Below are 13567 nucleotides of genomic sequence, written 5' to 3' on the forward strand. Positions count from 1 at the left end.
TTTAGCCTAAGTTAAGAAATATATATATAAAAATATACACATTAGATTTAAGGTTAGCTAGGATTAAAATCACAATAAGTATCAACATTCCATGTGTCTTTTTCAAGCTCAATGCTACACATGTAAAAGATATATTAATCTACATAAATTCATAAGCAAGGAATCACCATTGAAGAGACCATTCAAAAGGTTCCCTCTCAAAAACAACACTCTTAGAATATATAAAAGACAGTGTTTTTGTAGATAATGCTTTTGTTTTTGATTGTACTTTTGTCAAAGTAGGTATCACAACTACTACCTTGCCAATTCCTCCTCCATATTATCTACTAATAAGAAACTTTAAAAAATTACTAAAAATAACCATGCTTCTCTAATTATAATTAGATTTGGCTATTATGGCTTGTAGACATGAGCTCTAAATGGTGTCAACTTCACAAAGCTCTCAATTAAGTTTTGGACTTGCTCTCAATGATAAACAAAGAAAACTATTGCACATGCATGTCACTACTCATAATGTTTAAGTATTGAAATAGAATTATGGAATTGTTTTTCTTTCATAGACATCTAAAAATCAATATTAGAGTGCATTGAAGTAGAGATCAACTATCATTTTACTTGCAATTGTGACCACTTAACCAATGACTACTTGTAATTTGAAAAAATTTAAGAGCAATTGGAGGATGAAAGAAGTTCCAAAGCATAGTGAGAGAAAAAAAAAAAAAAAAAAAAAAAAAAAAAAAAAAAAAGGGCCAAAATACAAACATTTTTTTTAATGAAATGTAACATGCCAAATTTTATCAATTCAATTTTATAAATTGATTCCACTTAAAATTATATGCTTGAAACCTTATTATCTATTTTAAACTTGAAGGCTTGATTATTCATGAAGATCTAAAAAATGGTTCAACCATTAGGTTGAGCATATCAATTGACTCATTGATAAAAAAATACACATTGGGTGAAGACTACATATATAAGTGCTCGAGCCGTGATGAAAAGCTAATTTTCCATGTTGTTTTTGTCATTAGCCATTATAAACTTGCAACCCATATTAGTATTTTACTTGAAAAAATATGAGTTGAGCTTTATAGTATTGTTGTGATCTTGTTGAGTGAATCACCATGTCTTAGAACAACTAGTCAAGTTGCCTACTTCATTTCTTTTGGTACATATAAAGCATCCAAAGCATATAGAAACCATCAAAAATTGTATTATGAAAAATATTTTATATAACCATGAAACCAAAAAAAACTTGTAAAATTGAAATGATTGAGATATTATCCAAAAAAAGTAAAGAAATCAAAAGGCCTCACCTCCTTTATTGCTTCTAATTTCTAAATTTACAAATGATGTAAAAAATCAAAACTTATTTTAATATTTAATTTTTCTTCTTTTTAGTTAAGCTTTTGTTTCTTTTTAAGAATCTCTAGGATTTCCTACAAATCTACACACAATAACAATGTCACACTACTTTTAATCATTGAATCAAGAGTCTAGTATTAATTATGGGAAAGGTACAAAGAGAAAAGATCTCTTATTAGGAGGTTTTTATTGCAATTTTATTGAATGATTTGCACCATATAGCTTTTGTTGTATGTAGTAGTAGGTAGATTTCTACATGCAACATATTATTGATCAAGAACCATGGTTTTGTTAAAGGCCTATAAATTCCAAACAACGTTAAGTTTTTTGATGAAAACAAAGAAGGATGCATGTAGTAAATAATAGCCACTACTTATCTCTTTAAGCTTAACATTTAGATTCTTAATATATAGATGCAAAGCTCTATAAAATAAACTATAAAACGGCATGTGAACTTTGTAAAACAACATGTAATTCTGTAAAATAACCAATGAACTCTAAAAAAAGTAAACTTTTTAAATTAAAACAAAATTCCATCCATGCAACTATAGAGAACTATTACTTCTCTCTTTGAATGATCTTAATATATAGACTAAATGAACTCGTGTGATTGTTACAAAAATTATGACTCAAATGAAATATGTTTTTGAAACATATGTTTGTGAGGCAATGAATAATTTTTAATTTTAAAATATATATATATATATATATATATATATATATATATAATGGATATTTCATCTACAAAATAAGATAGCTAAACTTATTCCATTGTAAAGGATAATATACAAAAAAATTAGTTAATTTTGTTTAAGAAATTACTTGTAAAATATTTTTAAAAAATATTAAATTATATTAAAAAATCATAAAAATGTATTAAAAATTTCAAAGATATATTAAAATCGAATTTAAAAGATACGAAGTAATTTATAAAAATTTCTTTAATAAATTATTTCATTGCATAAATTTAATTTAAAAATATAAAGTTATAAAATTATAAATTTAAAAATATAAAGATATAAAATTATAATATTATAAAAAATATAAACTATAAAATTATAAAAATTAAAATATATATATTGAAAGTCTTTTTATCAATATAATCTACTTCAATAATAAGCAATTAAGGTTTTATGGTTCTCAAAGAATATTTCACAATAGTTTGAAAACATGTAGGAGTTTGGAAACTCATTTGCCTTTGTGAAAGTAATATCTAGATGGTGTGAACGCACTCTATTCAAGTAAACTTAATTGAATTCAAGCCAAAAAATAAGACTTGCTTCACCACAACTCTTTCATATAATTTCAAATAATTCTTTATTATTTTTCACCTCAATATGTTATTATTAAGGATAATAAAAGTGCCTTCAAAATTAGATAAGTTGCATGATGTTTCTTGCATTGGCCTACTTCCAACAAAGTTAAATGCTCTACTTTTGAATAATAGCTCACTACTTATAATAACAAGACAATGGATTTCTTTAGCTTGCAATCAATTCTACATTGGTGATACAAAAATTAAAGTAAAAAAGAAAAAAGAAAATAAAAGAAAATAAAAGAAAATAAATCAAGCTTTGTTCTTCAATTGTTGAGTGTTTTCTTTACCAACTTTCAACAAATTATAAGTTTTTGGTGGTAAAACTCATTGTTATCACTTCTACATACAATGCCTTCAAATACCTCTAACCTTGTATTTTTCATGTAAGTCAATTAACATAAAAAGATATACTATTTGAAGCTACTTTGAATACCTCAAATAAAAGATCTTAAATTAAGAATCAAACAATTTCCAAACTCTTTCTAATACCATAGTAATATATAATGTCATAGTGACTTTCAATAATGAGCTTTCATTTGATTGTTCATCAGTTGTTTCTAAATCTAAATAATTAACTATCAAAATGATAGAGCATATAATATTCAAGCCATTTCACCTTTATATATTCACTCTAAAATTTCTAGAAATACGCTCACTTTGCAATGCAAAGTACAATGAAATTTTTGTGTATTTCAAAAATTATACAAAAATATTTTCGTATAATTTTTTATATAATATTCTACAATGCAAAGCACAATAAAAGTTTTGAAATAAAATTCAATGAAAATACATATAATTTTTTGAATCTTTTGAAATATCTAGAAATATACTCACTTTGTAATATCAAGCTTGATAACATGATTAAAAAAAAATAAAAAACATGGTTTTTGAAATCTTTATTCCCTCAAGTTTTTCTATTAAATTAGATCATAAACTTACCCTTATTCTATACTCTCACTTATAAGTTCTTTGACAAATTCTTCAAAAAATGCTCAAACACAATGCATAGATACCTTATATTTAAAAAAATAAAAACTTTTCACAGAAGCCTATTGCGATTGTAGAGTGAAACTTCAAGAAAGCACAAAAAAATTACAATTATGCTTTCTTCTTTGTCAAGGACCAAACTTCATCTTCAATTGCATTACATGCATGCAAAAAACAACACATTGCTAAACATGTCCACTTTTATTTAAATTCTAGCATTTCACATACAATTAAACTTTAGCAATGATAAATCTATGCAAAAAATAAGAACTACTATTTCTCTTGGTGGTTTATTTTAAATTTGCATCACACAGTATTATTTGTATTGTAAGCCTTAAGTCTAAAACAATCAAGTGTTTGATAGATCTATTCTTTATTAAACACTTTTTATTTGGGCAATATTTTGAGAGAATCTAAGGCCATGTGAATCAAAAGCCATTGTTGCTTGTTAGTTAAAACGTCTTTCAAAGCTTTGAGCTCTTTCTTGCAATTTATGATTCTTTATGAAATGCCTTGATCAATTATAAAATGCATTGTAGAATGCTTCGATCATTTATAAAATGCCCTATGGAATGCCTTATGAATTTCAGAGAAGGTAACTTTTTTTAATGAAAACAAAGATCCATCCATGCAACCATCAAAAACCACTATATGAATCTTATAGAACTCCTCAATCAAGTGCAAAATGCAATGATGAACTATAAAACATATTGTGAATTCCATAAAACATGAACATTTTTGATGAAAATAAAGACCAATCTATGTAGTAAATGAAAGCCACTACTTGTTTCCTTGACCAATCTTAATATATATATTTATATATAATATTATTTATATTATTTATTTATTATTTATAAATATATATATACTATATAATATATTATATAATATACTATATATTAATATATTATGATATATAATAATTATATAACATATATTATGATGTAAAAATATTTTTAATATTATAATATATATTAATATTATCATGTCATAATATTAATATATTAATATATAATATGAAGATACAATTATAATGATATTAATATAATATTATAATATTATATAAATAATTGCTATTAAATTTATATAATATATAATATTATATTAATATATAGTATATTATATATTATATATTTAATTCAATTTTACATTAGATTTTAAATTATAATGTTAAATTAATGTTATAACATTTTCTTGATGTCATAACTGGTTTATATTGTGTCATTATAAACCAAAGTTCACCTAGATGAGCCTTGTGAATCCTTTATAAACTCCTTGTGAATTCCTTATAAACTCCTTGTGAGTTCTTTGTAAACTCTTTGTGAACTTTGCTTGAGTATATTTAGTTGCAAAATCACAAAAAAAAACAATTGAAACTTGTGAATCCCTATGAACTCTTTGTGAACTCCACTTGAGTTTTGGTCAAGCTTTTGCTTCCTTTCAAACTTTAGACAAAAATAAGCTTTTTGATGAAAACCAAGAGAAGAACCGAGATCAATCCATATCGTTGTCACGGAAAGTTTGATTCAAATGAAGCATTTTTTGAATCAAAGATTATTTTTTAAATATAAATATAATAAAATATAAATAAAAATAAATAAAATATATAATAGAAATTTTAGCTATGAAGTAGGATATGTTAACTTGTAGCATTGTCATGGATAATATATAAAAAAAATAATAATAATAATTTGATTCAAGGAGCTACTTGTATAAATATATATATTAAATAAATAAATATTAAATTATATTTAAAAATCAAAAAAGTATGTTAAGACATTCAAAGATGTATTAAAGGCAATAAATAAATAAATTATTAATATTTTTTAATTAAATTTTGTTTTTAAAATAATATTTAGCATAAAAGTTAATTTTTCATTTTTATGAAGAAGAATCTTGATAGAATGGAAGAAAGTGCATTAAGAAAGTGCTACATAAAGTTGACCATGGAAAAAAAATAGATTGTCATAGATTTAAACCAACATGCTTCACCAATTGTCTTTAAAATTTGTTTGTCATTATTGTAAATGCCAAACAGATTGAAAATTACTTTCTTTTTAGAATGAATGGAAGTTCTTTTGTTGTCGAAGTTAATGAAATTTGCATAATGAATACAAAGTTATTAGCAAATTTTACTTCAAGAATTTGATCCATTAGTTGTGTAATTATTAATTGAGTTCCATTGCAAAGTCTTAAGTAAGGAATAATATTTTTTAATAGCATCATTAGAATTTCAATCTTTAGGCAAAATCTTCATTTAGATATTCCAGATGGATTAAGAGACTTAATGAATTCAATTGGATAAATACTATTGTTTTTGACATCATCTTTGATAACCACTTCATTGGTGCTTAAATATTCTTGTTCTTCCTAAATATTATGGCCAAAATCTTTTCATTATTATTATCTATATTATCATTCTAAGTAGATAAAATGTTTTTATTTCTAAAAAATGCATCATTTGCTACACTATCTTCTATCAATCTTAGATAAATAACATCAAGTAAAGACATTAATTGTTGATCAAAAATCATGTAAGCAAGAAGCATAACTATATTATCAAGCAACAAGCTTTTATCATTTTCAATCTAACAAGAGACAAATAAAAATATTAGTGAATAATAATGCAACCATAAAGAATTCAAATACACCACAATGAATATATATAATGTGTATATACATTCTATACCTAAAGAAGCCAATTAGCAAATTTGATATCTGCTTGAAGTGTTGTTGAATTCAACCTCATATTTTCTTTTAATATATAGATTTTTATTTGAAGGAAAAGTGTTGAACATTAAAAAGATTCTATTACAATTTCTTCTCAAGTTCCTTTCATAATCATTGATAATATTTGGTAAAAATCTCCACCAAAAACTATTATAGGTCCTCCAAATAGACAATCAATATCTCAAATATCTTTAAAAGAGCAATCAACTGCTTTTGGAAAATATCAATGTCACATTAGAAGTTCATTTCAAATAATAAGTGGACTTTGGCAAATAAATTCAACATAGTCAAAATTCTTAGTAATTGAACAAAAAGTGTCTTTGCTACAATCTAGTGAAATTTTCAACGTAGAATGAGCGGTTCTTCTTCCCTTCACTAGCAATGCAACAATTCTTGAAGATGCAACTTATATGATAATCTTTAGCATCAATCAAACTTTAGTTGTCAAAGTATTGAAGACAAATGACTTACCAATTCTTACAAGTCTATTAAAAAAAACATGCATCCATGTTATTTGAACTTTTAAATCTTTGAACTTTAAATCTAGATTTAGACTTTGAAATCATTTAGATCATATATTTTATAATATAAAATATATTATAATATTATTTATAATTACAATTATTATAGTAATAAAATAATATATATAATATATTATAAATATATTATTTTTATAAAATTTAATAATATATTATAAATATATTATTTTTATAAAATTTAATAATATATTATAAATATTATTTTTTATTTATTCATATATTTTTATTCATTTGAGTTACACTTTTTGTAACAACAATATGAATTTATGTAGATTTAAAGTTCAAAGATCATTCAAAAGTCGTTTAAAGTATGATGAAATGAGTTGGTCACAAACAATTCAATCCACGATGTTTAAATTGGAATTTGATTCAAACTAGAATGGTTCCAAAATGAAATTTTGCATGACTCAAGACAAAATTTTTAGTCCTATCATATGGAAGAATGTACGATTAATAGTTGCAACAAACAACCTTTACATTTACATCAAATATCCACCTCAATCCAAATGCTCCTTACTAGCATATTTTCCTTACCTTGTATTCAAATGTAATATCAAAAATAAATAATCATCTAGCACATTCAACCAATTTTTAACACCATTGAATTAGAAATAATGCAATACACAACAACTTGTACATTGAGCCATGCTTCATTGCCATTTATGTTCTTATTAGTACAATCAGAGATTAAGATCAAATATGTACCTAACAAAATCCCATTGCCTTTCACAGCTCATGCTTTGCTTCACTAGTGTTTGATTGCCTACTTTTCTCTAAATTATTGAACTTCACCTTCAATTGCTTTCAATTGCAAAAAAAAAAAAAAAAAAAAAAAAAAATGCAACTTCAATCACATTTTCAATTGTATTTAGTCACAAGATTGCAAAAAATAAATAAATAAATAAACTCTGTAAATTCTTTGTGAACTCCCTATGAACTCCACTTAAGTGCATTTAGTTGCTAAATTGCAGGAAAAAAATGAGCCCTATCAACTCCTTGTGAACTCTCTATGAACTTTGCTTGAATTTTGGTCAAGCTTTTGCTTTTTTTTTTAACTTCAAACAATGTTAAGTTTTTTGATGAAAACCAAGAAGGATGCATGCAGTGGATGAAAGCCACTACTTGTTTCCTTGAGTAATCTTAATGTATAGACTAGATGAATCCATGTCATTGTCTTAAAAAGTGTGACCTAATATTTTTTTTGAAATATATGTTTGTAAGCTAATGAATAATTTTTAAATATTTTTTAAAAAAGAAATAAATAAAATTCATCATAGAGCTTGGAGCTACAAAGTAAGATACCTAAACTTATATCAATGTCAAGGATAATATGCAAAAAAAATAGTTAATTTTGTTTAAGGAACTACTTGTGAAATATTAAAAAAAAAAAAAAAAAAAAAAAAAAAAAAAAAAAAAACATTAAATTACATTAAAAAATCATAAAAGTGTACTAAGATATTCAAAGATGTATTAGAGTCAAATTTAAAAGATATGAAGCAATTTATTACGATGTCTTTAATAAATTATTTTATTGCAAAATTTCAATCTATAAATATAAAGTTATAAAATTATAAATTTAAAAATAAAAAGAAATAAAACTATAAAATTATATAGATAATTGATAAAAATATAAACTATAAAATTATAAAGATTAATATATATATATATATATATATATATATATATATAGAATCTACTTTAATAATAAAAAATTAAGATTTCATGGTTCTTGAAGAATAATTCATAATAGTTTGGAAACATGTAAGAGTTTGGAAATTCATTTTTCCTTATAAAAGTAATATCCAGATGGTGTGCACGTAATCTATTTAAATAAAATTGATTAAATTCAAGCCAAAAAACAATACTTTCTCAACCACAATTTTTTGGTGCAATTTTAGATAAATCCTTATTCTATTGCACCTTACTATATTATTACCAAAGATAATAAAAGTGCCTTCAAAATTGAATAAATTGTATGATATCTCTTGCATTGGCCTACTCGCAACAAAGTTGATCACCTTACTCTTGAAGAATAGCCTATTACTTATAATAGTAAGATAATAAATTCTTTTAGCTTATAATTGATTCTATAAGGATTTAATTAAATAATAATAATAATAATAAAAATAATATAAATAAATAAATAAATAAAATCAAATCAAAATTTGTTCTTTAACTATCAAGTGCTTTCTTCTCCAACTATTGACAAATTATAAGTTTCTAATGGTAAAACTTATTGTTATCACTTCTATACACAATCCCTTGAAATGTCTCTAACCTTGCACTTCTCATCTAAGTCAATTAACATAAAAAGATACACTATTTGAAGCTACTTTGAACACTTCAAATAAAAGATTTCAAATTAAGAATTAAGTAACTTCTAAACTCTTTGCGATGCTATAGTAATACATAATATCATAGTGACTCTCAACAATGAGCTTTCACTTGATTGCTCATATATTGTTATTAAATCTAAAAAATTAACTACAGAAATGATAAAGCACACAACACTCAAACCATTAAACCTTAATACACTCACTCTGAAATTTCTTGAAATACACTCACTTTGCAATACAAAACACAATGAAATTTTTGTGTATTTCAACAATTACACAAAATATATATATATATATATATATATATATATATATATAGTTATCTATTTTTTTGTGTAATACTTTGTAATATAAAGCACAATAAAAATATTGAAATGCATGCAATGCCAATACATATAGATTTTTGAATCTTTTGAAATATCTAGAAATACTTTCACTCTGCAATGCAAAGCTTGATAATATGATTAAAAAAAAATGGAGAGCATGGTTTTTGAAATCTTTGACATTTTGTTAAGTTTTTTTCTTAAGTTTGCTTGTAAACTGACCCTTGTTCTATATTCTCAATCACAAATTCTTAGATAGAAGCTCAAACATAATGCACAAATACTTGGGATATAAAAAATAAAAACTTTTAGCAAATACCTATTGCGATTATGAAGTGCAACTTCAGGAAAGTATAAAAAAATTGCAAATATTCCTTCATCTTCATCAAAGACCAAACTTCATCTTCAATCACATTGCGGGCATGCAACAAAGAACACATTACTAAATCCATCCACATTCAATTAAACTTTTGCAATGATGGATCTATGTAGCAAATGAGAACCACTATTTGTCTTAGCCATTTATCTTGAGTTTGCATCAGATTGTACTACTTATATTATGAACCTCAAGTTTGAAACAATCAAGTATTTGATAGATCCATTCTTTGTTAAACACTTTTTGTTTGAATAGTATTTAAAGAGACTCCAAGGCCATGTAAATCGAAAGCTTTTGTTACTCGTCAAATAGAGCGTCTCTCAGAGTTTGAGCTATTTTTTGTGATTTATGATCCCTTGTGAAACGCCTTGATTAATTGTAAAACATCCTATAGAATGCCATGATCATCTGTAAAACGTCCTATAGAATGCCCTATGAACTTTAAAGAAGACAAATATTTTTGATGAAAACAAAGATCCATCCATGTAACCATCAAGAACTACTACTTGAATCCTATGGAACTTCCCAATCTATTGCAAAACGTAGTGATGAATTGTAAAATGTGTTGTGAACTCTACAAACCATGAACTTTTTTGATGAAAACAAAGATCAATCTATGTGGTGAGTGAGAGCCACCACTTGTCTCCTTGAGCAATCTTAATATATAGATTGTACAACTTAGTTAAGTTGAATGCAATAAGATTATAAGAATTACAAAATGAAATATAATTTTATAAATACATAAAATCATTTTTAATAGATTTGTCTTAAAAGTGATAAATTCAAAACATTGAAAAGTAAGAACATATTATATAGGTTTTTGAGCTTGTAAAATTATGTCCAATTGAATGATTTCTTAATGTGATTTTGCATCCTTGATTTTTTTGTTTTATACTTTTAAACTTTGAGAGATATTATGTAATTTTACTTAAAACAGATCTTATAATATTTTCATGCAGTAATGAGCCTTAATCCTACACCTCTTCAAATGGAAACATATTAGTTCTTGTTAACATCTTTTTATCCGAATTTGTGTCAAAAGTTCAAACAAAGTTGTCCAAATTTACATGTCTTACAACAATATTTTCAGGTTTTTAATTAAATGCAAATATATATATATATATATATATACACTAACACACACACTCTGAACGTTCCCAGACAACAAATAGCTAATTAGAAACAACCTCTTCATTTTATGAAGTAAAAATATGAGTATATTAAGATAAAAACAAAAAAGGCAAACAAATGGGTTAAATCAAAATCTAAAATCCTCCGAAACCCTAATGTCTCAAGTGTCAGCACTTCAAAAATCACCCCATTCACACTCACGACCGAAATCTACCTAGCGAAATCATCCATCCAACGAATGTGGACAGAGTTTCCCCCTGCGCTCCGAAACCCTAATGCTGGCTGCTGCGGGGGAAGAGAAGCCTGGCCTTGTAAATGTGGAGCTAGGGTTTCGAACACTCCCTTTTCCTTTGCTCCTCTCGGGTTCCCTTCTTCCCCGTGCTCTGCCCTCTTCTCCTCTCTGCCGCCGTCTCCATCGTCCTCCTCCCCCCTTCCTCCACTGTCCATTATGGTATCTTTGCTTCTTTCTTCTTCTTCTTCTTCTTCTTTCTGGCTGCTTCATGCTGTTGCTGAGTTTTTGTATTGTTGCTTTCAGTCGATGGAGAGTTCTAAGTTGGCTCGACTGTGTTGGTGCCGTGTTCGTGTAGGCGGAAGCTGCAGAAGTCGAGATTGCGCAGCCCAAGAAGAGAACGTTTAAGAAGTTTACCTTCCGAGGAGTGGATCTCGATGCTCTCCTTGACATGAGCATGGATGAGCTCGTCGAGCTCTTCCACGCCCGGGCTCGCCGCAGGTGTGTTTATCTCTCGCGTCTCTCGTTCTTTTTCGGAGGTTTGTAACAGTGGCTTCGTGTGCGTGCCTCTTTTCCAGGAATTTGCTGTAAGGTCTGGTCATTCGTATTTTCTTGCCTTAGCGGAATCACCAGTGTTTCTATTTGCGTCGAAGCAGTAAGTGTTTGTGCTAGGGTTGCCGAAACCTGTTCTTACCATGGAGCTAAGTCCGCACAAATCTCTATGTTTCGTGATTTGAGCTTGTTGATTTGGCTGTTGTACATATATGTCCTTATGCTTCGAGGTATGTCACCTTTCTGTTTGTTTTTCTTTTAGATTAAACAAACGGATTCCAACCCGCCAGGCAAGTATCACTATCTAGCTGGAATGTGTTGGATTGTAGCTGAAATAATCGGTACGCAGGTTCCAGCGTGGTCTGAAGCGCAAGCCTATGGCGTTGATCAAGAAGTTGCGGAAAGCCAAGCGTGAGGCACCAGCTGGCGAGAAGCCTGAGCCCGTCAGGACTCACCTCCGCAATATGATCATTGTCCCAGAGATGATCGGTAGCGTCATTGGTGTGTACAACGGGAAGACTTTCAACCAGGTCGAGATCAAGGTATAATATTCGGTCACGCTATTTTTGACTCTCCATCAGTCCGTGCTATAGGGAAGAATTGATTGAATTCAATACTAGCTTGGACAACGGAGTAGAGGGTGGACTGGTTCCATTTGCAGCGTGAAAGCCTGACCTTGTAAATGTCTTTGTGCAGCCTGAGATGATTGGGCACTACTTGGCTGAGTTCTCCATTTCGTACAAGCCTGTCAAGCACGGTAGGCCCGGTATTGGAGCTACGCACTCTTCGCGATTCATCCCACTTAAGTAGAAAGAGAGCAACGGGAAAGGTTGGCATTTGTGTCTCTTTTTGTTTACTCCAATCTGGCGTGAACAAAATGTTAAGGATATGAGGGATTAATAGAATGCTTGGTGTCGGTCAATCAATTGCTTCCCCTCGGGCTTAAATTCTTCCTTCCTGTATTTGTACCTTGACGACGTGATTTGTCCTGTACATCTGAAGGTTTCTTATGTTGAATGTGTTTTGAGTAGCTTTGGTCATCTTCACATTCTTGGTGAAGTCTGTGTTCAACATGGTTGTGGCACACTCTAAATTTTGGCATCTTATGCAATTGACTTGATTTTTATATTCACCCTTTTAATTCTTTTTATGTCTACATAGTTGATAATGAACTAGACATTTGTATTCATGAAGCCTCGTCTCTGAGGATTCGCCTGAATCCGCCAGACATATTGTCTCGTTTTCAGCAATCTTGTTTCTAATTAATGATTTTGCTAGCTGGGATTTGGAATGGTACCTGGTTTTTTAATGGAACTTGCTTGGTTTCAAAATTCAACCCACTACCACCACAGAATGTGTTCCTCATTGTCCGCAGGCTTGTATTCACGTCGACTTAATGTAACAGCAATGCCGGCATCACTGTGAGGTGATTGTTTTACCTTATCCAACCTACACTTGCCACTTAAATATGGCATTTGGGATTATATCACCCACGCTGAGAAGTGATTACCATGTAGAACAACGAATAAACAAAGTGAATGAGTAGTGTACTGTAGCCCAATTCTGAGGTATCATACGTTCTGTCTAGATTTGATGACGCCCTTGATATGAATCTTGTTGGACGTGGACAACTTCATAAAAACCTGAATATATGTAGAATGCGAGTTGCAAAGCATCTCACGAA

At 28.1% G+C, this 13567-nt stretch overlaps 1 protein-coding gene across 1 annotated transcript; it reads left to right on the plus strand.

The window, feature by feature from the left end:
• The first annotated feature begins 11444 nt into the window (after positions 1-11444).
• On the plus strand, positions 11445-12811 carry LOC112289623 (40S ribosomal protein S15-like). Its single transcript, NM_001378883.1, has 4 exons — positions 11445-11553; positions 11690-11832; positions 12233-12425; positions 12580-12811. The coding sequence occupies exons 1-4, from the start codon at positions 11551-11553 to the stop codon at positions 12691-12693; spliced, it is 453 nt and encodes a 150-aa protein (NP_001365812.1). The 5' UTR covers positions 11445-11550; the 3' UTR covers positions 12694-12811.
• The last annotated feature ends 756 nt before the right edge of the window (positions 12812-13567 follow it).

This window comes from Physcomitrium patens, chromosome 12 (genome assembly GCF_059467195.1).
Source record: "Physcomitrium patens ecotype Gransden chromosome 12, ASM5946719v1, whole genome shotgun sequence".
Taxonomy (NCBI): domain Eukaryota; kingdom Viridiplantae; phylum Streptophyta; class Bryopsida; order Funariales; family Funariaceae; genus Physcomitrium; species Physcomitrium patens.

Coding starts and splice junctions, on each gene's coding strand:
- LOC112289623 (NM_001378883.1), top strand. Junction 11,833..12,232: donor CACGCCCGGGCTCGCCGCAG/GTGTGTTTATCT, acceptor ATCGGTACGCAG/GTTCCAGCGTGGTCTGAAGC. Junction 12,426..12,579: donor TCAACCAGGTCGAGATCAAG/GTATAATATTCG, acceptor GTCTTTGTGCAG/CCTGAGATGATTGGGCACTA.